Raw genomic sequence first — 26,006 nt, 5'->3', positions numbered from 1 at the left:
GGGTAGTCCCGTCAGCGTAATCATGGAAGATGGCTTTAGTGCACCTGATCGCTAAGAGTACACCTTACGCTCTGATCCATCGAACTATCGCCCCATTATAGTCCTAATATAGTCGATATAATCTGTCAGCTCTTGTGATGCCCAGAGGACGACCAGCTGATAAGCGATGGCCTGTACGATTTCCGTCAAGATCGCTAGGCTCGTGATCTTCTTATAAATATATCTCACGTTTAAATGGGCGCAAGCGATTGAGTCGAATGGAGAGGCGTTGCTGATGAATGTGGATATAGCGAAGGCTAATAGCAGAATTGCCATCCTATGGGCTTTCCGAGAGGTAGTACAGATAAGTCACTAGTTTCTTGGCAGATCGGATCATCAAGGTCGTTATCGACGGTGCATGAAGCTATATATAGGATGCCTGTGGAAAAAAAGATCAGCAAACGAAAGATAGAATGGCACTGTTTACTTTGTATTTTTACCCGACTACGCCAAAAGCAGGGTTATGTTTTTTCAAAATTGTTTCGCACGCTCTATGGCCTCAACAGATAAATAGATTTTAGCTTGAGAGGTGTTGTTAGATTCGTATTTACTGTAAGAGTAGCATTGGGTATACGAAATAAATAAGAAACAAAATGGCGGAGTTTTAGCGTCAAATTCAAATGTTTGGTACGTTCTGCGGCCTGAACAGCTCGATGGATTTAACTTCAATGGTGTCGTTAGATTCATATTAATTGTGAAAGTGACACAAGGTATAATTTTTTAATCGGAACATTAGCAAGGAATACCTCCACGCAGTGAAGGCGAAACTGGAAACGCAGTCGGATTTCTTATTTTTTTAAATAACTGTATTTATTTTTTTAAAAGAAGTGACGGGGGCAGTGCAGCCGATATAAATACCATGTTTGTGCTGCAGAAGAGGTCTATTCGCGCTTTTTATAGCCTAGGTCCTAAATAATCTTTAAGAGAAAAACTTAAAGAAATAATCATTTTGAATGTTGTTTCTCAATATATTCTTGATAATGTTCTATTTGTTCATAAGCTTATTGAGGAATCTGCTAGAAACTGTGATAATCATAATGAAAACACGAGAAGCAAACATAAACTTGTTATGCCTACTACTCGGTTATGTCGAGTTAGTAAGTCTTTTATTGGGAGATGTATATGCTTCTACAATATGATCCCAGAAAATGTACAAAACAAATGTGTTACGAAATTTAAAAGAATTGTTAAAAAACGTTTGTGTGGAAAAGGTTACTATAGCATAAACGATTTTCTTAATGATAACACAGACTGGGAATGAAACGAACACCCTCAGGCACTTTAATTATAAATGTTTATTGTACGATATTTTATTGTGATACATATTTCTATAAAAAAAAAGCCCGCTGAGTTTCTTGCTTTAAAAAGGATTTAATCATTAATTCATCCATATTAATTCAGTAGAGAGCATGAAGTACTAACAGCAGGGATACTTTTATGAATCAAGTAAAGTAAAACTTTGCAGTTATGAGAGACCATTTTTCAATAATTTATCGCATTTATACTTTGCCACTAAATCAGTTAGTTGCAATAGTTTTATGATCTTAATTCTAAGATTTATACGATCTTCATAAATTACTGAGACGTTAGTTTTACTATTGTTAATAAACATATTATTGTTAATTAATTATCTTTTAAGTACACGCACACATACACACGCGCAAACACACACACACTAACATACACTTGCGAGGGTAATTAGAACTATTTTTTTAATATTACATTTAATAAGAAAGATATCATAAGTAGGTAATCGGGGAGCCATAATACATCCACTCCTACTCAACACCTTATGGAGGAGGGGATGGCTGAAAAACAGCGCTAGATGGAAACATAAATCCATGATTCCAAGTCAGGTGAAGCTGAGCCTTTTCCTTTTGCCTATTGTTTCATCGCTTAGCCTAATTATTCATTTTATATCTGTAATGTTTTGTATGGCAATAAAGAATTTATTTAAAAAAATATTACTTCAATTTTAGAGAGGTAAACCCTTCATCTTATAGGAAGTGCAAATTTACAACCGACGGTGAACAGATATCCACATTCTACAATAAATAAGAAAAAGCTTGCACCGCGACAAATAACTCCCGGCTTCCGTACGAGTTCAAGCTTTCGTCACATTTTCTAGTGCAGTTAATGTGTAAATAATTTCTAATAAATTAGCAGCATTGCCTCTAGAAATATAACGAGTGTCCTCCACTATCTTCAAACTTTTTACTGTAGCTACAATGAGAAATTCCTACTAGTGTGTAGACATAGAAAAACAGTTGTTGAAGCGTACTGAATGAAAGTCGCCGAATTTACCTCCACTGATGACTGAAGCGTCATGTAGGTAAACTAAGCTTAGAGAATGGTTTGTGTAAGGTACAAAGGTAGGTTTCCAAAGCACTCCTCTCCTCGCACCATCAGATTAGATTAATTTAATAGCTATTATTTGAGATTGTCGTAAAAATTCAAATGTAATGTTTATATAAAATATTAAATATGCATGTCATTAATAATTTACTTAAGAATTTGCAAGACATGTTAAAGTTATGAAAAAGAATTACAGAAATTATAAAATTAAGGATTGAGAAATAAAATACAAGAAGGCAAAATATTTTATAATTATATTACCGATCAATAACTTCTTTTAAATGTTTCAGAGCTTCATCTAGCGCCATGTATACTTCCTGTGAATTGGGAGCCCTGGTTTCTATTGATGGAGCAGAACTCGTGTCAGGAAGATGATGAAGGAAGCTCTGTGTCAATGGACAAAATACATCAGGGTTCATTGACTCTGTTTTAGATTTCCCGGTTACGTAACTCATTGGAACTCCTATTAGTAGAACTGTCAAGGCACCAGCGAAAGGACAATATGTAAATGAAATACGAAATAAAGATTGCAGGGGTTTTGTCTTCAATTGGGACCTGAAAAGAAATTTTAAATTGTTTTATTAAGTTCGGAATCTTTTTATAACACTAAGTTAAATTAAAAGGAAAAAATATTTGCCCTTTCTTTAAAAGTTTTTTGTTAGTGTAAAAGGGGTGAAGGAGGGTGTTTGTTGTTAATCATGTCAGAAATTTATCTTTTATGTACAAGTTTGGACTTTTTATTTCATTTAGATGCTTTCTGCAACCGGTTTGAGGGAACTCCTCAAAGATTATGGATAGATATGTAAATAGCGTTTTGGGTTTTAATTAACAACTGTTCTAGAATGTACATGAAGAATACCACAAATGGCTACAGATAGTTCTGAATGCTAAATAGTTCACTAGCAGCAACAAGACAGTTAAGTGACTTTTCCATACAAAGGTGTATTTAATTATAAAATAAGTATTATTGAAAATTAATATTGCTCAATTTTTGTTATCTTGTATAATGTGTTTAAAGGTGTTACTTTTATAAAAATAAATCGAAGATCAGGATCCATTTGAAGAACAAAGAAGAAAGACATTGTACAGGCAACATTCTGAATTTATAATGGTTATAAATATTAAAATGATGTTTGAGTCCACCAATAATCTCATGGTTGCACATAATATTGTTTGTCTTCTTCCGATGAAAATTTTCACAAGTGCGATACTATAAGGATTGTTACTATTGTAATAAAATTGAATGAGATGATGATCGATATAGATATACAAAATATTATGAACCCTGTCATAAGAATCAACAGATTAGATTAAAATTTCACATAACATTGGAAACCAGAGAAATGTAAAAGGAATCATAAAATGCATAAAAGTTTTAATAAGAAGAATATAAAAGCGCTGTTAAAGACGATATCAGTAAAGTTACAAAGTAAGATTAAACTTAGCAGGGTTGATGTAGGACGGAATCTAGACAAAATAAAAGCGATGAATTTATTACTATTATCACGTAGTAATGTTTTTCATAGTTTTAAAATGATTCTGTTGTTCAAATTTTTTAGGTTTGTTATTTGGAGGCAGAACGGACAATACTAGTAGTTGCTTATACTTCTTTGATCCAGTCTGATAAAGTTAAGATTTTGAAATTTTCAAACAAACAAATTATTTATTTAAAATTAAAAGCAATTACATGATTTTATGAAACTACGATGCAAGTGAAACTTTTATCACAAAATAACGTATTAATATCAGAAAAAAAAAAAACACAAATTTATATAATAAGCTATATATATTCATAAAGTTAAAATAAAATGTAAATAAAAAACCCTTTGTCAGGTGTGGGGTTCGAATCAACTCTCCCTCTCAGAAGGGATGCCGAGTTTAGATCAGGCGCCTTAGACCGCGCGGCCAAACTGTATTTCAGGCAGTGGTTGAAATTAATGATACAACTTCACAACTACTATAATCGGCCGTGGAGTATCTCGGCCGATTGTAATGCGACATGCGATAGATGGGCGAAAAAATTTGATGCTATATAATAAAAGTTTCACTTTAAAATTAACTTTTGACCATCGTTACGCTGAAACTTGTTAACTTCGAGTTCTAAACGGTGACAATGCGGCGTGCGACATGTTAGTGTCAGTGCCTCCGCTAGCGCCCGGCTACTAGATTACTTACCGGTTTTTCCGAAATTATATTATGGAAAATTGTTTATATTATGATGATGGTTAAGTAGTTGTACTCGTCCGTTTATTTTATGTCGCCATTTTAGACCACGCTCCGATAATTTGTATTATATCAATGATATTAAACATAGATTACGTCTGTATATAAATTTAAACAAAAAAAATCTATTACGAAATCGAACCCTTATAAAAAATGAAAAATTAAAGTTAGATTTTTGTGTTGTCTGAGGTTTCATTAATTAAAAACTTAACAAAAAGTAATTTAAATCTACAGGGAAATCACTGCAACCTAAAAGACTGGTCTCTCAATTAGCAGAACATGCTAAAACTTAAGCAATTCTAACGAATTTACGTGAAATAAATCAGAGTTTCCGTCTCTCGAAATGAATTTAGTGTTGTTACGAGAATAGTTAAGTGCAAGTGGTGTTCAACGGCCACTTTAGCCTTTGTGAAGTCGACATTAACTTGCATTAGTCGTCTATTTCTAGTTCGGCCAACTTGGTGCACCCAATGACACTATAGTGCATATATATAGGTATTAAATTGGGTTTAGAATTAAATTTTCAGATAAATATGAAGTATTTTGGCTGTTGGCTTCAATTTGATATGATGTGGTATTGATATCATTGATATACAGTTACCAGGCAAGGGCAGGGTTACAATGTAGGCAAATTGTTTTACATTAACGGCAAATTGAAATGAGCGCTAAGCAAAGTATAACGAAAATTTCTTTTTTAACTTTCTACTAACAAAATTGAAAAGTAAAAAAAATTGGGAAGTTACTTGTTTTACCCCGTTTTTCGAAATTCGAGTTTTCATCAGATTTCGACGTTTCAAGGTCCTAGGAAGCTTCTCTGACTATTCTCGCTTTGGTGTCCGTACGTCTGTGTGTGTGTATGTGTGGATGTATGTAAACCTCTTATAACTTTTGAACGGTTCGACCCATTTCATCGCAATTGTTGCTATTCGAAAGGCCTTTTGCATACAATTTGGACCGATTCGGACCGATAACTTTTAAGAAAATTGAGTTTTATTTTTTTGGAATAACTTTTAAACGGCTTTACCAGTGGATTCTTAAAACTAATCAGCTGTAACAACAAAAAGACCACGTCGATCGCCACCAAGCCGGTCAAAATCGGTTGATTTCCGGACCGAAATTCCGAGTTCGATCAATTGAATCTCAAAGATTCTTTATAAGGCTTAAGAAAATGTCGTCGAATGCCGCCAACCGCGGGAATATCGGTTCTTTCATTCAAAAGTTATTGCCGTTTGAAAATTAAAATTTACTAAATAGGGTTTAATTTTAATTTTATCAGACTTATGACCTCAAAGAGCTAAAAATCGTCGTAAGTACAATTTGAAGCGTTTAGATATGGAATTAACGGGCAGTTGCGGGGAAGATTAGGGTCAACCGTTTCTCTATTTTTTTTTAAATCCAAAAGAGTATTATTACTACCACGAAAAATGCAAATTTATGTTATTTTTAAATTTTCTTTTTTAATATCAGCACGCACGTTCTTTTGTAAATTCACGCGCTCTTCAATAAAAAAATGACCAGGGACTATGATGAGATGCTCAGTTAGTAAAAGCGATTACTAACACAACATGCTACTTAAATTTTTTTTTTGTCTGAAGGCACCTAGATCACGTATATTGTTATATTGATCGGGAACAAATTAAATTTTTTAACGGTATTTAACAGCCCCGTCAAAAATTATTAAGTGAAAATTTAGACATGAAAAATGTACAAAGATCACACGACACCAATTAAACTTCATCAAGGCGAGGTTATTTCAAATGAAATACATCTACATTCATAAAGTGTATACAGTATACATTACTCCGGTAAATTTTCTCTGACTGATTGGGCTTCCGTCTTCGATTCGAGGTGACCCAAAAAGCGTAACATACAAAGAACAAAGACGGTGTTGGAAATTTTTATTTCTCAGCAACCACAATAGGAAGAGATCCCCATAGTAAACAGGGTGAAATCGTTAAGTATGTCCAAGCAATTATTCCGCAATGATTACAGATATCAAAAAACTTTAAGCTCATGTCGAAAGTAAAAAAATTAACCTTTTAAGATAAGGAAACAAAAACCTTTCTACCAATCTCATACTAAATGTATGGGAGTGTTAAATATTATCAAAAATTTGGATACTAGTTTGATTTTTAATAAGTTATTGATGTAATTTTACTGATTAGGTAACGTAATTTCGACAGTTTAAAGTTTTTCATATCTGTAATAGTTACGGAATAATCGCCATACTTAACGATTACATCCTGTATATAATAAATATGTCACAGGGAAATGCTAAAAACAGAGATTTGATCAATTCCCTGAGTGATTTGATCAAATCACGGAGTATGTTTAAAGAACAACACGATTTTATCATTTCTCTAATCAAATCTAGTGATTTGAGCAAGTGCCAGGGTTCCGTGAAATGACAATGAGTGACGCGACTAGAAGAACATAGGACGTAAAGCATCAGACTTGAGTCATTCCCCGACCCGGACAAATTAGGTGGAATTTCGCCATTCGCCACCCTTCGTGGTTTTTTTTTAATAATATAGGCCCCGCAAAGCGGGGCTTCTACTTGGCCTTTAGAGAAACTTTTATCTGTTTCGTGGTTAGGTTACATTAATTTGATTTTCAAGAGACTGGTGCGTTACCTTTTAATGGGAGTGGGGGAGTGAGCCAGGCAACAGAGGACCTCTCCCTCCCTCCCCCTTCCCCTGCCCTTCTCACACCCCTCCACCTGCGACATGATACTAAATTCTTACCAAATTATGTCTAAGTCATACCAAATAAACCTAATATATTTAAAGAAAAACCAAGGAAAATACTTTTTGTCATTTCACGGAACCAACTCTGGCATTTGGTCAAATCACTAGATTTGTTTCGAGAAATGATAAAACCGTGTTGTTATTTTAACATCCTCCGAGATTTGATCAAATCACTGTTTCTATCATACCCCTGCGACATATATATAGTTGGAAAGGTCTTAAAATGGTTCGAGTTTTAGTTTCTAGGTGGTCGGAATCAAAAGCTAGTTCAAACATTTCCCTTAGTAATACATTTAAAATGAGGTTTGTGTACCAGGCATGCATACACGGGCAAGAGACTCGCGGACCGAGGGGTTCGTCACTAGTAATTAATAATATATAAACATATACGTGACAGTTCAGTCAACCACAAAATAATGTTCTTTGCGTGCCTCGGAAGTTTTCACTTTAAATTTGTTCTTTTTTTCATATTTCAGTATGAAGGAATGACAAGTGATCTCAAGTTCTAAACACACGGCCCATAACTAAATAAATAAGTGGGAGAGCAAACAGAAATATCTGTTTGCTCCCCCAACATTGAACACGAAACAGCTTTACTTACTGTTATTACAAATCGCAAAATGTGTCAGTAACTTACGTTGCACTATGCACAACAGTCGTGAGATTCTTGAAGACATGCGTATAATTCGCCTTCCCACAACCCGTAGTAAGCAGAGGCTTGCCTTGAAAGGTCAATGCACCCGTAGCCAAAGCGTTTTCAGCGCCTATTAGTAGCCAGCCGCACAGAACCAAGCTTAGTAAAGATCCACTCAGCGCACCCTAGGAAAAATATAAAAGATGAAAATACTTTTAATATTTTAATTTGACAACTTATTCGAAATCAATATATTAATTTAAAAAATATTAATGAACAACCTATAAGAAGCTTATTGTCTTCTTGTTGGAATCTGTTAAATACCTAATTTCTAACGTTCATAACAAGTTAGCGCCATCTATTGTGCGCGTTAACTATTTATATTCAATGTACTTTACACCAGTCCACATTAGTATAGTTTCCTGCTCACTGTAACAGATGGCGTTCAAAAATTATCATAAAATTGTCACTGGAATTTGGAAAAGCAATAATAAAGTATTGGATATTTATTTAAAGCTCCTTATATTGTATTTAAGAAACTTTTAACAATTCTAGTAAATACGGTATAATATTTAGGTTACTACCTACTAAAACCTACAACTTCGTAAACACATAGCACTTCGGTAGGTAGGTAGCTAGTTAGCTACTGTCTATTCCCATAATCCATTTGAGCTAGGTAGGTACTATTTTGAAAAAACTAACAAGTTAACTTTGATTATTAATAATAATACAAAATACTGATATACGTATTAAGTGGTTTGTACGGTATGAAAAGCGGTACATGGTATTCATTCAAGTACATAATATAAAATTATATTGAAGTATGAAAAGATGATGACTTGCTATAAATTGGCTATAACATTTAAGTACTTGAGTAAAGAAAATACGCATGTATTTAGATACGTTTATATTAAATTATAATTTGAATAATTTACATGCTAAACTGGATCATTTTAAGGAAGGATTGCTTATATTATAGAGATTGAAGTAAGTATTGATCAACATAATTGCATGAAAAAAAAATATGAAAATACTCAATCAAACAGCGAAAATTAGAACATTTATTTATGTAAAATGGCTTTAAACGTTAATATTGTCCTCTAGATTTGAAAGCGAACAAGGAATATACGTACTGAACAATTAGCTCTGGAAAAGACAGTGCCCAAAGTGAAGAGCCCTAGTAGAGTGCCAGCAGTAACTCCTGTGACTCCAGAAGCCACGTGCTGGAGCTTGTCCAGCTCTTGAGCCATCCACACAACTCCAGCACAATAACTTCCAACCAACAGGCAAAGTAGCTGAAAAAATATATAATAATGCATCAATCAATGTTTTATTTTTTATTTTTATTTTATTTATTTAGATTCACCAGTGGTAATTACAATAATACATTTATAATTATTATTTTTATGCTAATTTACAAGGGTCTTATTACTAAATGCATTACATTTTAAGGTGAATACCGCATGCTAAATTATGTGTGAAATAATATCTATTTTTAATAATATCTATTTATTTTCTCCTCACAAAGATCTTAAAGCTAAAACAGTACAGTAGTGTTACATTTTTTTTTTAACAGATAGTATTTTGTGAGGAGCTGGTGTCTGAGGTAGGTTGACCCTGTATTACAGATCACCAGGACCTCACCCCCAGATATAAGGATCACAATGATTAAAATAGTACACATCCGTACTAGTAGCTGGAAGAGCAATAATAGATCATAACAATAAATGACTTTAAATTTGTAAATTACTAGTAATAAAATGTGTGTGTGTGTGTGTATGTGTGTGTGTGTGTGTGTGTGTGTGTGTGTGTGTGTGAGTGTGTGTGTGTGTGTGTGTGTGTGTGTGTGTGTGTGTGAGCATACTCTACTCTCAGTAACTATTAGTGTAGAAGGTTTTCAGTTGAGGTATAGTCCAATTTCTGTAACCACTCTGTCAAGATACGCTTGCATTTAGTTCTGTTGAGGTGGTAAATTGACAGCTCTTTGTTTACCTTATTGTAAAGGTTATTACCTTGAACACAGAAGAATCTTAGGGAGAATCTAGTATTAAACAATAATTTTTCACAGATTCTATCTTTTCGCCGTTGCGCTTTATTTTTTTCCGGATCGTAACTGGTAAGGCTATGTTTTTTTAAAACTGTATGCAGTATATAAAGCTGACGCACAGTTAGAACCTTTGATAGTTTATAGAGTTCTGTAGTGGGATGGTAAAATAATTACATAAAATAGTTACATAAAATAAATGTTATAATGTAAGTAATAAAAATAACAAATCAATATTAATGCAGGTAAGAAGTGAAAACTTCTAACCTTACACAAAATCTCAAGATATTATCATAATTATCATAACATGGGTAATACTGACGCAGTAGACATATTGTCTACTGTGATAATGATGTATTAATAATCGAATTGTTTTGAATCAAATTTCAAATTCCGGCTTGTTGGCTCCACGTCAAATTATATCCAGATATATACTACTAAATTAAAGACAGTAGATTAAAGTTAAATCTCTTGAAAAGAAAAAAAACTTCAAAGTTTTATTGTAAGCTGACTAAAACCAGCATTGTTATGCAATGTACAAAACCTACGTAATAAGGCTCAATGTCACTTGTACAAGTAGGTACAACGTTTCTAATGCTCTCGGGATGAAATTCATTTCAAATTTTTTGGATTCTTATGATTTTAGTCCCTATGATTAAAGATTGCATTTTTATTCTAAAACAATTAAAAATAATCTGCAACACATAATTTTCTTTATTTCGGAAAAATTCAGTGTCAAATCATTGGTTTTCAAACCCTCGATTTTTAATTGTAGTTGTAACATACCCTATAAACACGCAATCAGAATGTTCCAGTATCAAGCTCAAAATAAATATGTGGCGGTCCTCCACAGTGCGGTTTTCAAGGAGCTTTCTTCCTCGTACCACGAAGCTGTGGAATGAGCTTCCTTGTGCGGTGTTTCCCTGACGATACGACATGGGTACCTTCAAGAAAAGCGCGTACACCTTCCTTAAAGGCCGGCAACGCTCTTGAGATTCCTCTGGTGTTGCAGGAGAGTGTGGGCGGCGGTGATCACTTAACACCAGGTGACCCGTACGCTCGTTTGTCCTCCTATTCCATAAAAAAAAAATATGTATTTTTAAGATGTTTTAAATGAATCATTTCAATCCTCTTGTACTTATCATGAATAGCGCTTCACCTTGTACTTACCTTCATAATCCTGCAACAGGTTAGTTCACTGGTATGTTGGGGCATCCACGGTCGAATAAATTCCTCAAACATTACCCCGGCAACTGAGTTTATTATTGATGCTATGCATCTGAAAATTAATTTTCTCTTAAATAGTGATGGATCACCAGATGGTATGTAATCACCGCGGCTCATACTCTTTTGTAACACCAGAGGAATCACAAGAGCGTCGCCGATCTTTGCAGGCGGCGAACAAACGTAGGACATATGAATTCGACAGTTGAAAACACATTGGTACGTGGTGGTCGAGGATCAAATCGGGGCTTCGTGGTGGAAGAGTGCTCGGACGGAACCCACAAAGGTCACGGGTTCGACTGCTGCATCGTTCATAAATTTTGGTTACAAATTTAATTCAAATAGTCCCCCAGAAGGGAGGGTTATCACTTTAAAAATAACAAATTGGTTATAATATTATAATTGGTGGTAAATAAGAGAATAAAACACCAACCCTAAAATAACTTACCCAGTAGATGCACTAAATATGGCAATGATGAAAATACCACATATTCCTGGAAACATTGTGGCTAACTTGTTCAAAAAATGTGGCACCAACTGAAAGCATCAGTAATCTAGATTAAAATGAATATCTATACTCATAAATAACATTAAAAATACAAATTATAATTAATCTGGTATTTGTTGTAGGTGGGTGGTTTTTCATAGAAAGACGTACTACCTTTAATTTTTTAACCAGATAGGTAGACCTACATGATGCAATAAATGAGGGAAGTGAGCTATATTACATAGGTTGCAATGTTTACGTATCTGTTCTTTAATACTTCGGAAAGGGTTGAGCTTTAATGAGAAGAAGTGGCGAGAAACTCATTGCCACTCTTTTGAATCAAAATAATTTTGGATATTATGGACTAAAGTATTGCTATTTTAAAGGATGTATATATATATGTTTTTCTGGTATAAACACTACAAATTTAATATAAGTATCCATCCATACTTTGTGATATAACACAAATAATATAATAATGACAACATGAGAAAACACAAAAATTGTTCTTCTACTGCCATCTATTAAATGATTTAGTCACTTGCATTGTTCTTATATGATGTTAAACACAGGCTTCTACCTACTATCTAAAAAGTTCATAGTAAATCAAATAGATGGCGCTTTTCAAGTAACAAAGCGAACGAAGCTAGGCCTTTCGGGTGTAGTATTATAAAATCATAAAATATTTACTTGTTCATGTTTCTTTATCTGTCCAGTCAACAACGGGTCACATGAAGCATACCAGGCGTACAGCGCAAGCCCAAGGAAGCAGGAGAGTAGCTTCATAAGAATCACGCCCGCACAGGAAACCGCCAAGCAAATTCTTGCTTTATTTATTGTAGGTACCGCTAGAAGTTTCTGTAAGGAAGACTGGCTGAGAGCCACTTTCCAAAGCCAGTTTGTACTCAATGCGAGTGTAACTACGAAGAATGATGTATGATGAGCTAGTTCTGGGTCAGCACTGAAATATAATAATATTTCATTCACGTTTCCACAAATGTACAACACGATGTATTGAATATTGAGAGAATTATTATCTTTGTATTTCTGTGCCACAGGCGTAAGTAGATATTCATTTAAATATCAGTACCTATACATACTCTGCCGCACTAGTAGCAGGGCTATAGGTATATATGCGTAAAAATCTATGTAATACTCCGCCAATAAAGCTGAATGGTGTTGAGCTTAAGAAAGTTCACCATTTTAAGTACCTTGGACACTACGTCACCGAAGACCTCGAAGACCTAAAGGATATTGAGAGGGAACGCAGAGCACTGGCGGTGAGGAGTAATATACTGGCTCGCAGGTTTGCTCGATGTAGCAGTGAGGTAAAGATAACGCTTTTCAAAGCATATTGTCAAACCTTTTATACGAGCAGCCTGTGGGTCAGATATACTCAAAGAACGCTTAATGCCTTTCGCGTTCAGTACAACAATGGTTTCAGGTTGGGGCTGCCCCGCTTTTACAGTGCTTCGGCAATATTCGCGGATGCGAGGGTGGACGGCTTCCATGCCATCCAACGCAAAAGAACCGCGTCATTCCTGAAGAGGTTGCGGGGTAGCCCTAGCATCATTCTGCAAACCATTGGTAGTCATTATGATGCGCCAATTATAAAGGATTTATGCGGCTTCATGTCCCTGTTTAGTTATAATTATACTAACATAATATAGGACATTCTACTAACAATTATTATGGATTTTTTTTTCTCTGAATTATATTATTATTATATTAAATAATCAAAGAGGATGTAAATACTACGTAATAAGAGACGGCACGGAAGTAAAATTGAAATTTAGTTTAGTATGTATCGTGCAGTGATTTGACATAAGTTTGAAATAGTAAATTACAATATTATGGCGACGAAATATAATCCGGCTAAGTTTGAGAGCGAACAGATGTTGAACTTGAAACGTAGTAGATTTCGGCTATATCCGTTTTTTACAAGATTATAGCTATCATTTGTCAATCTATCAATGACTGCAGATTTCAAACAATCGCTTTTTTGTTAGAGTTTCGCTAGGCTGTAAATAACAAGGAATAAAAAGCATATAGAGAACTGTCATTTTGTTGACAAAGTACTCAGACGAGATTTAAACCATGTTATTATATATTTACAAACGTAAATATTATTCTATCCGGGTTGTTGCACTGTGTATTTTTTCTTGTTCGTTGAATAAATACTTTGGTAAACAATAACAAGTCATCAGTTTGAGTTCTAAAATTTCTAAAAAAAAAGAGCGAGTCGTTCCCATCTAGGGCTGCCAACTCTTTGGCGGACAAAGATAGTAGTTCTAAAATATATGGTAGGTTCCAAAATAGGTATTGCAATGCCATAGGTACCTACTTTATTTCAAGAAATTTTTTGCTTCTTTATGCCTCATATCAATTATCAATAATGGCTTTTGTGGAAGAGACAGAAATATCGATAAATCGTGAGTAAAGTCGTTTTACTAAATAAGTTAATCATGTCTCACGAAGGTTTTAATAAAGGAATATAGTAGTTTCGTAAAACTCCAAAAATTCTGAGCGGCACTACAATTGCGATCGTCACCTTAAGACATAAGATGTTAAGTCTAATTTGCCCAGTAATTTCACTAGCTACGGCGCCCTTCAGACCGAAACACATTAATAGTAAAACAGTGGTACCCTGAATCAAGCCGGCATCCTGTGCAAGGGATACAGATATTTTATAGGTACCTACTGGTATTATGATTGTTTTGTAACAATAGCAATTTTTATTTGTAATATTTTTCTGTTCTTCTATTTCTTTTGGTAGGTAAATGCCAATAAGTACTTACTCATAGAAAACGAGTCTGCCTCCATTTTCTGCTATTTCCCACATTCGCTTGAAGCCCATTGGCAACAAAGCCAGTCCACTGGGTAAGGCAGTTCCAGCAAGAGACAGGAAAGTGGTGACGATTCCTATACTGATGATAGCACGTAGACCTCCTGTCGCTATAAATGTTGAGCAGACGACACAGATCAGCGCTGTGATCCGGCTTGCTAATGGGTTTGTCACTGAAACAGTGATGAGATTATTACAGGACATGACGCCCAGTAAAACGTCGAATATCGCCTATGCCCTTAATAACAGATTTTTTACAGAGTGTAGGTATTTTATTGTCGCTATAGTAAAAAAAATAGTTTAAATAAACTAAAAAACACGCTTTGGTTGAAATTTAAAATGAATATCAATTCCTTATAGACGATAGATGAAAAAATTACATTAATTTAAAAAAATCTTATTTTGCAAATTAAAAAATGGAATAATTTTATTAAATTAAAGTATTGTCATCAGTCCTCGATAAATCTACGAAGTTTGAACGAAACCTGGACGTTTAAAGTGGGTCAAAATCGCTCCCAAATGAGTCGGTTACAAACAAACATACACACATTGACGAAGCTAATAAAATGCGTGTAAAAACAATATGATGACTGCCAACATGGATGTTCTCGAAATCACAAAATTTTTCTATTACAAAAGTGTGTAAATAGGTAGTAAGAACATGTAGAGCTATGTATATTTTTTTTCTGAGAATACTTCTTTCAAAATAAAAAAAGACGCGTGGCACTCGGAGACTGCCGCGGTAAAGCTATTGCATAGTATTTTTTATCAACTTATGCAATTATGATTATTTATTTATGCAGTATTTTTTTTTTGATAAAATTGTTCGAAGTGAGTAAAATTTAACTTGCAAGATTTGATTGATGAAGACAATGGGACAGGTGAAACTAAATAAAAATGCTTGTCATAATAATAAAAATTAAAAAACATGATAAAAAGAAAAAGAGATGTACCTGAGACCTTCTGCATAAAAAGCATACGTGATAACCACTGTAATGAACCGAAATATTTATATACATCTAGTAAGTAAGTGTTAGGTTATTTTCGTTACGGAATTTCTGGATTCGGTCTTCATGCTCAAGGCTCGCGATAGAAGCTATGCAATAGCTTAAAAAATACGACGTGTAATAAAATGAGACATGCAACTATGGTTAGAGATAGAACTGGGACACACTGGGACGACCACATTTCACACATGACTGACAAAAGGTGGACATTAGAAACCACCTACAGATAGAAGAAATGTCGGAACGCTAAAAAGTCGTTGGGCAAATGATCCTGTACAAGTAGCTGGAAAGGAAAGGACTATTCACGGATATGGATTTGATATATTTATGGCAGAAGGTAGGGGATGCCTACACCCAGCAAGGGCTCCATATAATAGGAAAGATTAACCAAACAAACTATATCTTAAAATAAAGAAAAACTAATCTTGATAACTCGAAGTGTTTAAATGAAAGTGTCTTAGCAAAAAGACGACTTGAGAAAGAATGACAATCAAGTGACAATAATTTAAGCTAAGATTAAAATGCATAGTTCATGGATTTTATTAGAAGCAGCCCTTAAAGATTTGATAAAATAATCTTCGGCAACAAAATATATCCTTTACTAAATTAGGTACTTACCTAATCTGAACGCCAGTAGTGGAACGTATGGAACTATCGGCAGTAACATTAACTTGCTAACCACAAACAATACAGCTCCTATAGTTCTCGTGTGCGTTGAGAATCTAATTTCCAAATACTCAAAACTTGATGAAAGTTGCAATTTGTGGAAAACTGCAAAAAGGATTTGTTTAAGTATATCATGTATTTTACCTTTTAAAAAACATCAGAATAGAATGAACCCAATGCCTCGTACACAAAAGTATACAAGTGCAGTATTAAACATTTATAATATCTATTACTTGGTGTTTCTTAAAATAAATCCATATATACCATTTAGATAATTCGTTTTAATTTTTCATTTTAATAATCGATTTGGTCGGATCATTTTGAAAATGTTTTTATTTCACGATTTTCTGTTACGAATATCGGTACAGCGCCTCGTGATTTTTCCAGTGAGCCGAAACAACTCATTGCGCTCTGAATTAGCACATCACGCCACAGTAGTAAAAAATAATAAAAGAAAATAGAAATAAAATCAAATAGAATTGAAATTACTTATTGCAGTCAATTATTAGTTAGTTAATTTGGCCGCATGCCCACTTACATATAACATTGTATTATAATATAGTAACTGTGCCCGCGAATTCGTTCACGTAAATTAGGGTGCATTTTTACGAATATAGCCTGTTGCTCTAGCCTATGCTGAAGGCGTTCGTTAAAGTTTCTTGAAAGTATGTCCAGTAGTTTCAGACATAAGCGTTGTAATGGGCAGGGCGTATCAATTACCATCAGTTGAACGTACTGCCCGTCTCGTTCTTATTTTCATAAAAAAAAGACAGACAGACAAACAGACAATTTTTTAAATGTGTATTTTTGTACACAGCAACACTCCCATTATCACTTACAGCCGGTAGACAAGGCGACTCTATAGTTTTATTACACATATCTATAGATTAAGCTTTATACCTGGCAAATAAATGAAAGCTGTCAGAATTGTGACGATAATGAGTGACAGAGCTGACGCCCAGTACTGTGTCCCTCGTAGATATATCTCAACAGGTACTCCCAATAGCGTTATGCTGGTTAAGTGACTGCAAAGAAAAAATTAGATGAATTATTTTACAGTGAAATCGGAATAGGACCACTTGAATGCCCAATACCCAAGACAAAAAGAATTATTAAGATATGTTCACACACAATGAAGATCTGGGTGACGAAGCAATGTTTCATGTGAGAACTAAAAATAGATTTCTTCCAGTGATGAAGTGAAATGTTTGTTTTTTCTTTGACCGTGTCAAGTAACATGCATTTAAATAAATAAATTATTATTATGGTCTATGAACCATGAGACCACCCCTCCCATGTCATCCCCTCGACAGACAGATGTAAAGATATATGGGCGAATCATGTTAGCATTCATTGCTTACAAACATACGAAGCCCTTAAAATTGAATTGTTTTCGGATATTTCCTATATAACTCCAGAGAACGTCATGAATCTTGCTTTGTTGCAAAGTGTATAAGTACTTTTGTAACTGTAAAACATTCGTATTAATAAAAGTAGCAGTTAACTCACCTTGCGATCAAAGCCAGTGTCACAGAAACCACAGACATATTTTTACCACCAAATACAAAACCGGCCACAGAATTATCATTCACAAACATAAAGTATACAATAATGCCGATAATCACCCCGAGAGTAATACCAAATAAACAATACTCGGCAATATTGAAGTAAATCGGTGACGAGGGAATCGGAATGTTCCTCATTTTGTTAATAAATTCTTAACAAACGTGTTTTAGTTCTCACTAGATGTTGGAAACAGTGTCATGCTATCAGACAACTATTCTAACAACAATTGAGATAATAATTACTTACCGCTGATAAATGCCGATCTTTTTAATCTTTTGGCAAATACGCGCGTTGGGATTTGTCAGGCAGACAACTTGTTATTGAGGTGATTTGGTCTAGGAAAGTCCAATGACTGCACAATTTGTAAGCAAGCCTACATAATACCGGGGATGTATTTTAAAAGGGAACAGATTGAAGAGAACCTACCAAGAATATAATGGTTATTGATCTTTACAGCAATGCAAGCCCAATGGGGCTAAATGAAGATCAGTCAACTCTGTCTACCCCTCTAGGAGGCAACGTAAGACAATATAATAATTTTAATTTCTAGAAACTACTCCTAAAGAATAAAGAGAAAGATTTTATTTATAGCTCCTTATACACAGTTAAAAAAACTATTTATTGTCACTGACAAAACACTAAAGAAATCAGTGACATAAACATAGAATGTAGGCGACAGTTCTTAAACAACAGACCATAGCATACTGCAAATCTTGCGCAAATCGGAATAATCCGTTTGCATTCCTAATTAATGTCTTATCTCCATTCGAACAAACAGTGCAATTTACCGTCTACGTTGAACGTTGAAACTATAGATAAATGCAAAACAAATATGATAGCTTAGTTAAACAATATCGGCTCATTCATTGTGTTGAGTTACCTAATGATATTAAATTTTTATTATTAATAAAGAACATAAGTAAAAGTGATAAGTTAAAGCACAATAGTTATTGAGGCCCAATCCGCGTGTCTCGGAAGCATCCTAATAGGGACGTTTTTAATAACGCAAGCTTTTCTTTCTCTTATTATTTTAATCATGCCATTATTTTTACATCTGATATTTCGTGAGAGTAAAACGTAGAAAGGTAAAGGTAATTATCAGTATATTTTCAAATTTCAGAAATTATAACTGGAAAATAATCTACGCATGCGTAGTAATAACACGTAAAAATTTCAGACGGTGGAAAGTGATACTTTCCTCCCGAAAATTAGGGTAGAAAAGCGAACTTTCTGCAAAGTTGTGGTAAAAAAACATTATTTACCATACTGTGGTTCAATCAATAGAAGAAAGTAAATTCTTTTCCCAGTAGGTAATTGTTTTGAGCAGTATATACCTATACCCTTTTTTCTTTGCTGGTTAACATTTTTAGGATATATAATAAATGTAAAATGTACAATTAATTGTATGACAAGGTAACATAAGATGTGGTTTTTTTCCGTTTTAATAATTCTAAGACTATATTTCTGTCACGCTTTCGAAGGCAAGACCAAAATCAGTGCAATGAGGACGACTGCAGCTGCGACTAAAGAATAAATATCCTGAGATAAAACTTGTAAGTCAGGGTTTTGTTCTCTTTGGTTTTGAAACTTTGGAAATAGAACGAAAAAAAAAATCAATTCAGGGTTAAGGGAGGTACACATTATATTTAAAACTTAAAATACCAGTTTCGAAATTTTTATTTGTTCTCTCTCCGAAAAGGCTGGATTAATTTCGACGGGACTTTCCTGACAAACTACTTTTGTTTGAAAATTTAACTTAGGCAACGTAATTTTGTTATGGAAAATTAATTAGGGATTTATCTGCACCAAAATATAAAGTTCGTTAATTTGTGAATTATCGATGCAGATAATATTTGGATTGCCATGTTAAATCTCGGGTTTCTTAAGATTTTGGCATACCTGAATATATTCTTATTTCATTAAACGATTATGTACAGTCCAAATGTCGGTAGGGTTATTGGAAAATTACTTATTATCATTTTTATGTCTATAATAAAACACAGTTAATCATGAAAATATTTATTTGCTTAGTTTAATTAAATAAGCATACCTTAGTTGCCTATGGATAACAGGCCTGTGATGGTGATTAGCACCATTCATAATGTTAAGTTCGTACCTAGCCATAGTTAAAGGTTGTAAATAAATATAGGTTAATAATAGCCAGAGTAGGGATGGATACTTACGAAATAAATAATAGGATCATTTCTTCTGTTTCTGTATTACTGCCATCTATCGCAATCTAATAGAACTGCTTGAGGAGCTACTAGCAAATTTTTTGTGACAACCTTAAACATTAGTGATAGGAATTCGAAGAAAAATTAAGAGATGGCGCTATATAGTAAGCCTAGAATCATAAATGACGGTAATAATATTAATGATGGATTAAATGCAATTGCGATTGACGATTGGTTGTGTGACGATAGCTGGATACTAATTCTAAATATCATTAAAAATCTCAAAGTCTTATATAGCTACCTTGTATAATTAAGGTATACCTACATACGATTTCGCCCGAGGTGAGAGAATATTATAAAGGCAGGGGACGCTAAGGGTTGGACCATATAAGTCAAACATTTTGTAGTATACTGATCTTCAAGTATTTATTAAGGAAGTATTAAAATATAATATAATATGTGTGTATGTTTGTTAACCTAAAACTAGAGAACCGTTAACCCAATTGAAATGAAACTTTGCACACATAAAAGACCACATGACCACTTCGACGATCGTATGTAGGTATCTACGTTTGTGCTGGATGGCACTGGTGGCAGTGATTTTTATCTGTTGAACTTTATGCCATATTGATTTGTAATTTTGTATATAATATTAGCATAAGAACACCAATATGTTTACATTGGTAATAAACTTTTTGAGGTTTAACAAAACTAATTGAAAAATATGGATAAAGTTTGAAATATCGAGGGCAAAATACCCCTGCGCTGGCTGGTCACCATACCGTGCGCAGGTCCGATCAAATCGAGTACATAATGTGACTCAAGTGACAACTCAGGGAAGACCTTTCTGTCAGAATATTTTGATATTATATACTGATTAAAAACAGATGTCAAGTATTTATTTTGATCAAGAGGCGGGTGTGTGGAAAAATTCATATCCGGTAACCAAGGGTTGACGACCAATGTTTCCAAAGGGACAAAGGCGTTTTTCATAAGTTCGCATGATTGCACACTTTGAGGACAGAGGGGCGAATGTAACCTACTAATAAATCTCTTAAAAACATTTACTTTGAAAGCATTCATATTACCCCGCTCACGAACCATTCCTTACTTTTCCCAACATATACACAGGATCTTATAATATGTTATAAGATCTCGGGTCAATTGGATGCTTTTCATGAATATAATAAATATATATGTCGACTTATTTTTTTTTAGCTAATTCATGGCATGCCTGATGACATATAGACCACCATATTTACATAAATTAAGATTCTAACCTTAAAAATATAAGTTCACCTTAACTGTTTATCAACCGACAAAATTAATTTTAATCGTATTTCAGCACTCGTAATATTTTAAACAAAAAAGCCTAAAATGATATAAATAGGATGGACGAGCACATTCAGATGTGAGACCGTAATTGTAACAACCAACCAATAGAAAGATCTCCCTTGTGCAGTGTTTCCAGGATGATAGCGCATGGGTAACTTCAAAAAAAGCGCGTAAACTTTTATAAAATGCCACCGACGCTTCTGTGTTTCTCTGGTGTTGCAAACGATTGTGGGCAGCGGTGATCACTTAACACCAGGTGACCTGTACGCTCGTTTGTACTCCTTTACCATAAAAAATATATGTTCTTTGATAGGACGTCGAAACGGGAATATGTAAAATGCCGACATACATAAGTAGCTGGCGTGGTCTTTGTTTATGTTGAATTTGATAGTGAATCTATACGTAAATGAAACGCCTTGCACTGTTAAACAACAAAGACTTACAAACCAGCATTAGTTACAATGTTCACAATTTTTATTTATATTGCTTTTTACGTGGCGATCTCTAATATATGTTTAGTGTCAAGTTTCATAAAAATTAACTAAGTTTTACTGTCGTTTCTGTGTTTGGCGAGTCAACATCTTCTGATGTAGAGGCAAATCACGTCTCCAAGCGATTCTGTGTACATTTTAAATAGCATTTTATTTCAGCAAAATAACTTCTAATTCTATACAATTTGTTATGTTTTTAAAGTGATAGCCTTTACTACTGGAATTAATAATTACACAAGTAAAATTTGAAAACAAAATTTTATGATTCCGAACCCTCTCGCGTTCCATGCGAGTGCTCTTTCCAACTGTACAAACCGTTCGAGTGACGTATCATTGATAAAATCTTGTATGTTTTGTTCAACTTCAGGAGTCTTGCTAGGTCGGATATTTTAGTCAATATTACGGACAAAATCCACACTTTCCTAAGACTAATATTAGATTGTCCTGAATCCTGTGTCTTGTGGACTGCTGTCATATCAGTGGACAGCAGTGTTTTTATACCTAGCGCAATTATTGTTGCGAAAAATTTCATTTGTACAAAGAATAAATCTTCATCTTCTTCAGTTCACATCTGGCTTTAATGTCAAGCTATTAAGCAGATTGCCTTATGTTTCATGTTACAATGTTTCAATACCAATGACTATGTCTATGAAATAATTCAAGCCCTATCCGTTCCCGTTACATATAATGTTAATTGAAGTAATATCGAAAAAAGATAATGTGTGTGTGCAAGTCACACACGGTTCTGAAAAATATTGAAAAAATAAACAGTCGCTTCATATAAACTGTATATTTATAATATATAATATATTTTCTTCTTTCACCACTAAGAGGCTCCTTTGCACAGGATGCCGGCTTGATTATGGGTACCACAACAGCGCCTATTTCGGCGGTGAACCAGTAATAATAATAATTATAGTGACACACTTTTAACACATATTATCTTGCCCCAAATTAAGCATATATAGCCTGTGTTATGGGTTGCAAGACAACGATATATTTAATACAATATACTTACTTAAACATACATCTAGCTTAGTAGGTAGGATCGCTAACTACTCGGCTATACAGGTCGTCAGTAAGCATTACTGTGTTTCAGTGTGAAGAACGCCGTAGCGAGTGAAATTACTGGGCAAATGAGACTTAACACCTTATGCCTCAAGGTGACGAGCACAGTTGTAGTGCCGCTCAGAATTTTTGGGGTTTTTCAAGAATCCTGAGAGGAATTGCATTGTAATGGATACGGCGTATCAATTACCATCAGGAGAACGTCCTGATCTTCTCGTCCCTTATTTTGTTAAAAAAAAACCTTTTTAATAAGTATTTTTAATCAGGGGTAGGCTACGAGAGATTGAGATGGGTATAGAGTGTAAGAATAAAATATGTAAGGCTTACTATTTTTCTCCAAACTTAAAAATTATTTAATATTTATATGTAAACAATTAGATTACGTAAATAACAAGTTCTACGGCTACAAACCTCATATACATCGCTTGAGGTATATATTTTTCCTCATCCATCTCGTGTGCTTACTAATTTGTTGTACTCAAACTTAATATTCACAGTTACCGGTGGTTAAGTAAGTTAGTTAATGGTGACATAGAGATCTCACCACAAAACCAGCTATATATCCCAACTATTTGCTCTATATATTTCCAGCTTGGTTATGATCTAGTAAATGAGACATTATGCCTCCATTTTCTTCTGAGTCATCTATTTTATACCTAGCGTCACTTTCATTCTCATTTGCATCATCAGTACGTGAAGATGGAGCAATTGTATTAATGTTATGCAGTGAAGAAGAACACTTCAAAATACTGACGTTTTCTAGTGTTTCGTGTTCGTGTTCATATAAATTATAGTTCTATGTGGCACAACAATTTCCTTAAGATTCCTTTTAGTTGTTTGGCATTATGGTGTTCATTATAACCATGCATACGTATATCCCCAAAAATCATGATGCACGGCGGCCATCTTGGATTTAAAAATGATCCCAAATTCGTTCTCTGCACCCTCGATAACATCGAATACGATATCCATATTGTTGAAATCATAATTTTGCGCGGCGGCCATCTTGGATTTCAAAAATTATCCCAAATTCGTTCTCTGCACCCCCGGTAACCTCAGATAGGATATCCATATTGTTAAAATCATAATTTGGCTCGACGGCCTGAATAATAGTTTTATTAATATTAGCTGGCAACGGCCCCTCTATCGTCTCGCTTTTTCGTTTCATCGAGTTTCAAATCACAACGATTCTAAAGAAGTTTCAATTCAATAAAATAATACGTATAAATATAATGCAATACGTATAAATAGATAAATATAAAATAATATGTAATGTTATTGTCACTCCCTATTATAAATAACAGATATAAATCATTTATCGTACTTTTGAATTAACGAAATGAAAAGATACGACAAACGTTGGTATTGTCTCTGCCAACTTCACTTGACAGCTGTCAACACTATCATATTGACAACAAAAACAACACAAAAAATCGTGACGAGTTGCTATAAAATTTCTCTCATGCGTTGATAAAGAAGTTTCACTTAAAAAAATTCATTACATTGTTGATGATAATACAGAACGCAATAAATAAATTGAAAATTATTTAAGTGTAAAACAACCACTTAATACAAATTAAATGTGATACCTTAGATTAAGGATTGGGCATCTTGACACTCAAGAGCATCTTTCACATTTTGTAACATATGCTTCATTTTATTTTACATTAAAATATAAGAAATACAAAATACTTACTGATGATATGTGATCTCCCAGTGTCTTTTTTATTATTGTAGAATTATTTTTACAATGTTAAACTATGCAACCCAGCATTTTAGTTTCAATTATTATAAAAGTTTAACACATGTGGCACGTCAATGTCACACATTGTTCGAGACTAGTTCGAGTTCGCCCACTTTTGCGTTTTAGTTGCCGCACTTTGCGTCTACGCCTGCGGTATCTAGTTGGAGCACAACGGAGACCAATCCTTAATCAAAGTATGAGTCACAATTAGAAGTAAACGTACAATTTTAGTTATCCAAAAAAATTTTTTCGAAATTCAGTTGAAAATTTTCTTAGGCTACTTTTGTTACTCTCTATTGGTACTCATAATGTTAATTTGATTGATTGATTTAAGTACCTAAACTTGATTTTAAGTACCTACTAGAGAAAAATATTTAGAATAAGTACATTATTTTCTTAACTTATTACGTTATATCTTCACAACACTCATAACACAAGGATATTCCATTTCATAAACAAAACATAATCTGAATACGTAACAAACGATGCCAATGAAACAGTAGTTCAACTAACAAGGCGTCACCCCCCCCCCATCCCCTACCCACCACCTTTTAGTGTCAAATGTGTAAGAAGAATATGGGTAAACAAATCCACCAATTTCCATCGCATTTATTCGAAACGTGTTACGTCATACCACCCAGTGTAGCTTAAGAGTTGCTGATGCAAAAAATTTAGGAAGTTACGTAATTAGAAACCCTCAAGCCTAGCTAATAACCTAGCATTACAATTCTACAGCTGGTAAAAAAGGCCGTCATTCAGCTTTTCAAGAATACCTTCGCTTATATTTATATTCTCTATGTAATTTATTATGTATCTATCTATAGTACCTACCTACTTTCTATTTATAAGCGCACGAGTAACAAAAGTACGGCTAAATCTTTGTTCTTATTCGATTTTTAATAATATCACCTTCATGTCAGCACTTATTAATATGTACTTAAATTTTGCTTGTTTTATCAACCGAAAGTCAGTACAAATGCGGTTGAAGTGCAGAAATTATTCTTATCAGTATTATACTTGTATCGAGCAATAAAATAAGTGTGATCGAAATCGGTATTGGTTAATGAACAAAGTGCCCTACTTTACCCTATTGAATTTGATAGATACAAGCAATATATAAAAGATCAATACTTACTGATATTTTAAGCCCATGAACTTAAAAAATGGGAAGAGACACTCTCTATAAAAAAATAAGTTGAATGTATTTGTTACTAGTTAACTTATTTAATAAAGAGACGATACAAAATGTTTCACCATCTCCTAATCTACAATAGGAACGTGTAATTTCTTAGTAGTATGAAACGACACACCCTATTGCCTTCGAGGTATTGATAGCGAGTTTTTGTCAACAAAGCCT

The 26,006-nt window shown here is 34.0% G+C and overlaps 1 protein-coding gene across 2 annotated transcripts in view; it reads right to left on the bottom strand.

Annotated features, from left to right (window-relative positions):
• Nucleotides 1-2,635: 2,635 nt before the first annotated feature.
• Nucleotides 2,636-26,006, bottom strand: part of LOC126970298 (sodium-coupled monocarboxylate transporter 1-like) — a 253,939-nt gene continuing 230,568 nt past the window's right edge. The window contains exons 1-10 of one of the 2 annotated variants that reach the window (XM_050816134.1): nt 17,781-18,040; nt 17,172-17,296; nt 16,224-16,376; nt 14,552-14,771; nt 12,444-12,714; nt 11,715-11,803; nt 11,213-11,321; nt 9,132-9,293; nt 8,002-8,183; nt 2,636-2,949 (exon numbers count right to left, since the gene is read on the bottom strand). In XM_050816134.1, coding sequence (XP_050672091.1) covers nt 2,652-2,949; nt 8,002-8,183; nt 9,132-9,293; nt 11,213-11,321; nt 11,715-11,803; nt 12,444-12,714; nt 14,552-14,771; nt 16,224-16,376; nt 17,172-17,296; nt 17,781-17,974 — 1,803 coding nt within the window. In that variant the 5' untranslated portion in view covers nt 17,975-18,040 and the 3' untranslated portion in view covers nt 2,636-2,651. Of the gene's footprint in view, nt 2,950-8,001; nt 8,184-9,131; nt 9,294-11,212; nt 11,322-11,714; nt 11,804-12,443; nt 12,715-14,551; nt 14,772-16,223; nt 16,377-17,171; nt 17,297-17,780; nt 18,041-26,006 lie in introns of those variants that run through there. The other variant, XM_050816136.1, reaches the window with a different exon arrangement.

The sequence above is a fragment of the Leptidea sinapis genome, chromosome 20, assembly GCF_905404315.1.
Source record: "Leptidea sinapis chromosome 20, ilLepSina1.1, whole genome shotgun sequence".
Classification (NCBI taxonomy): domain Eukaryota; kingdom Metazoa; phylum Arthropoda; class Insecta; order Lepidoptera; family Pieridae; genus Leptidea; species Leptidea sinapis.
The sequence above is the reverse complement of the archived record's forward strand: the minus strand, read 5'-3'. Positions and strand labels throughout refer to the sequence as shown.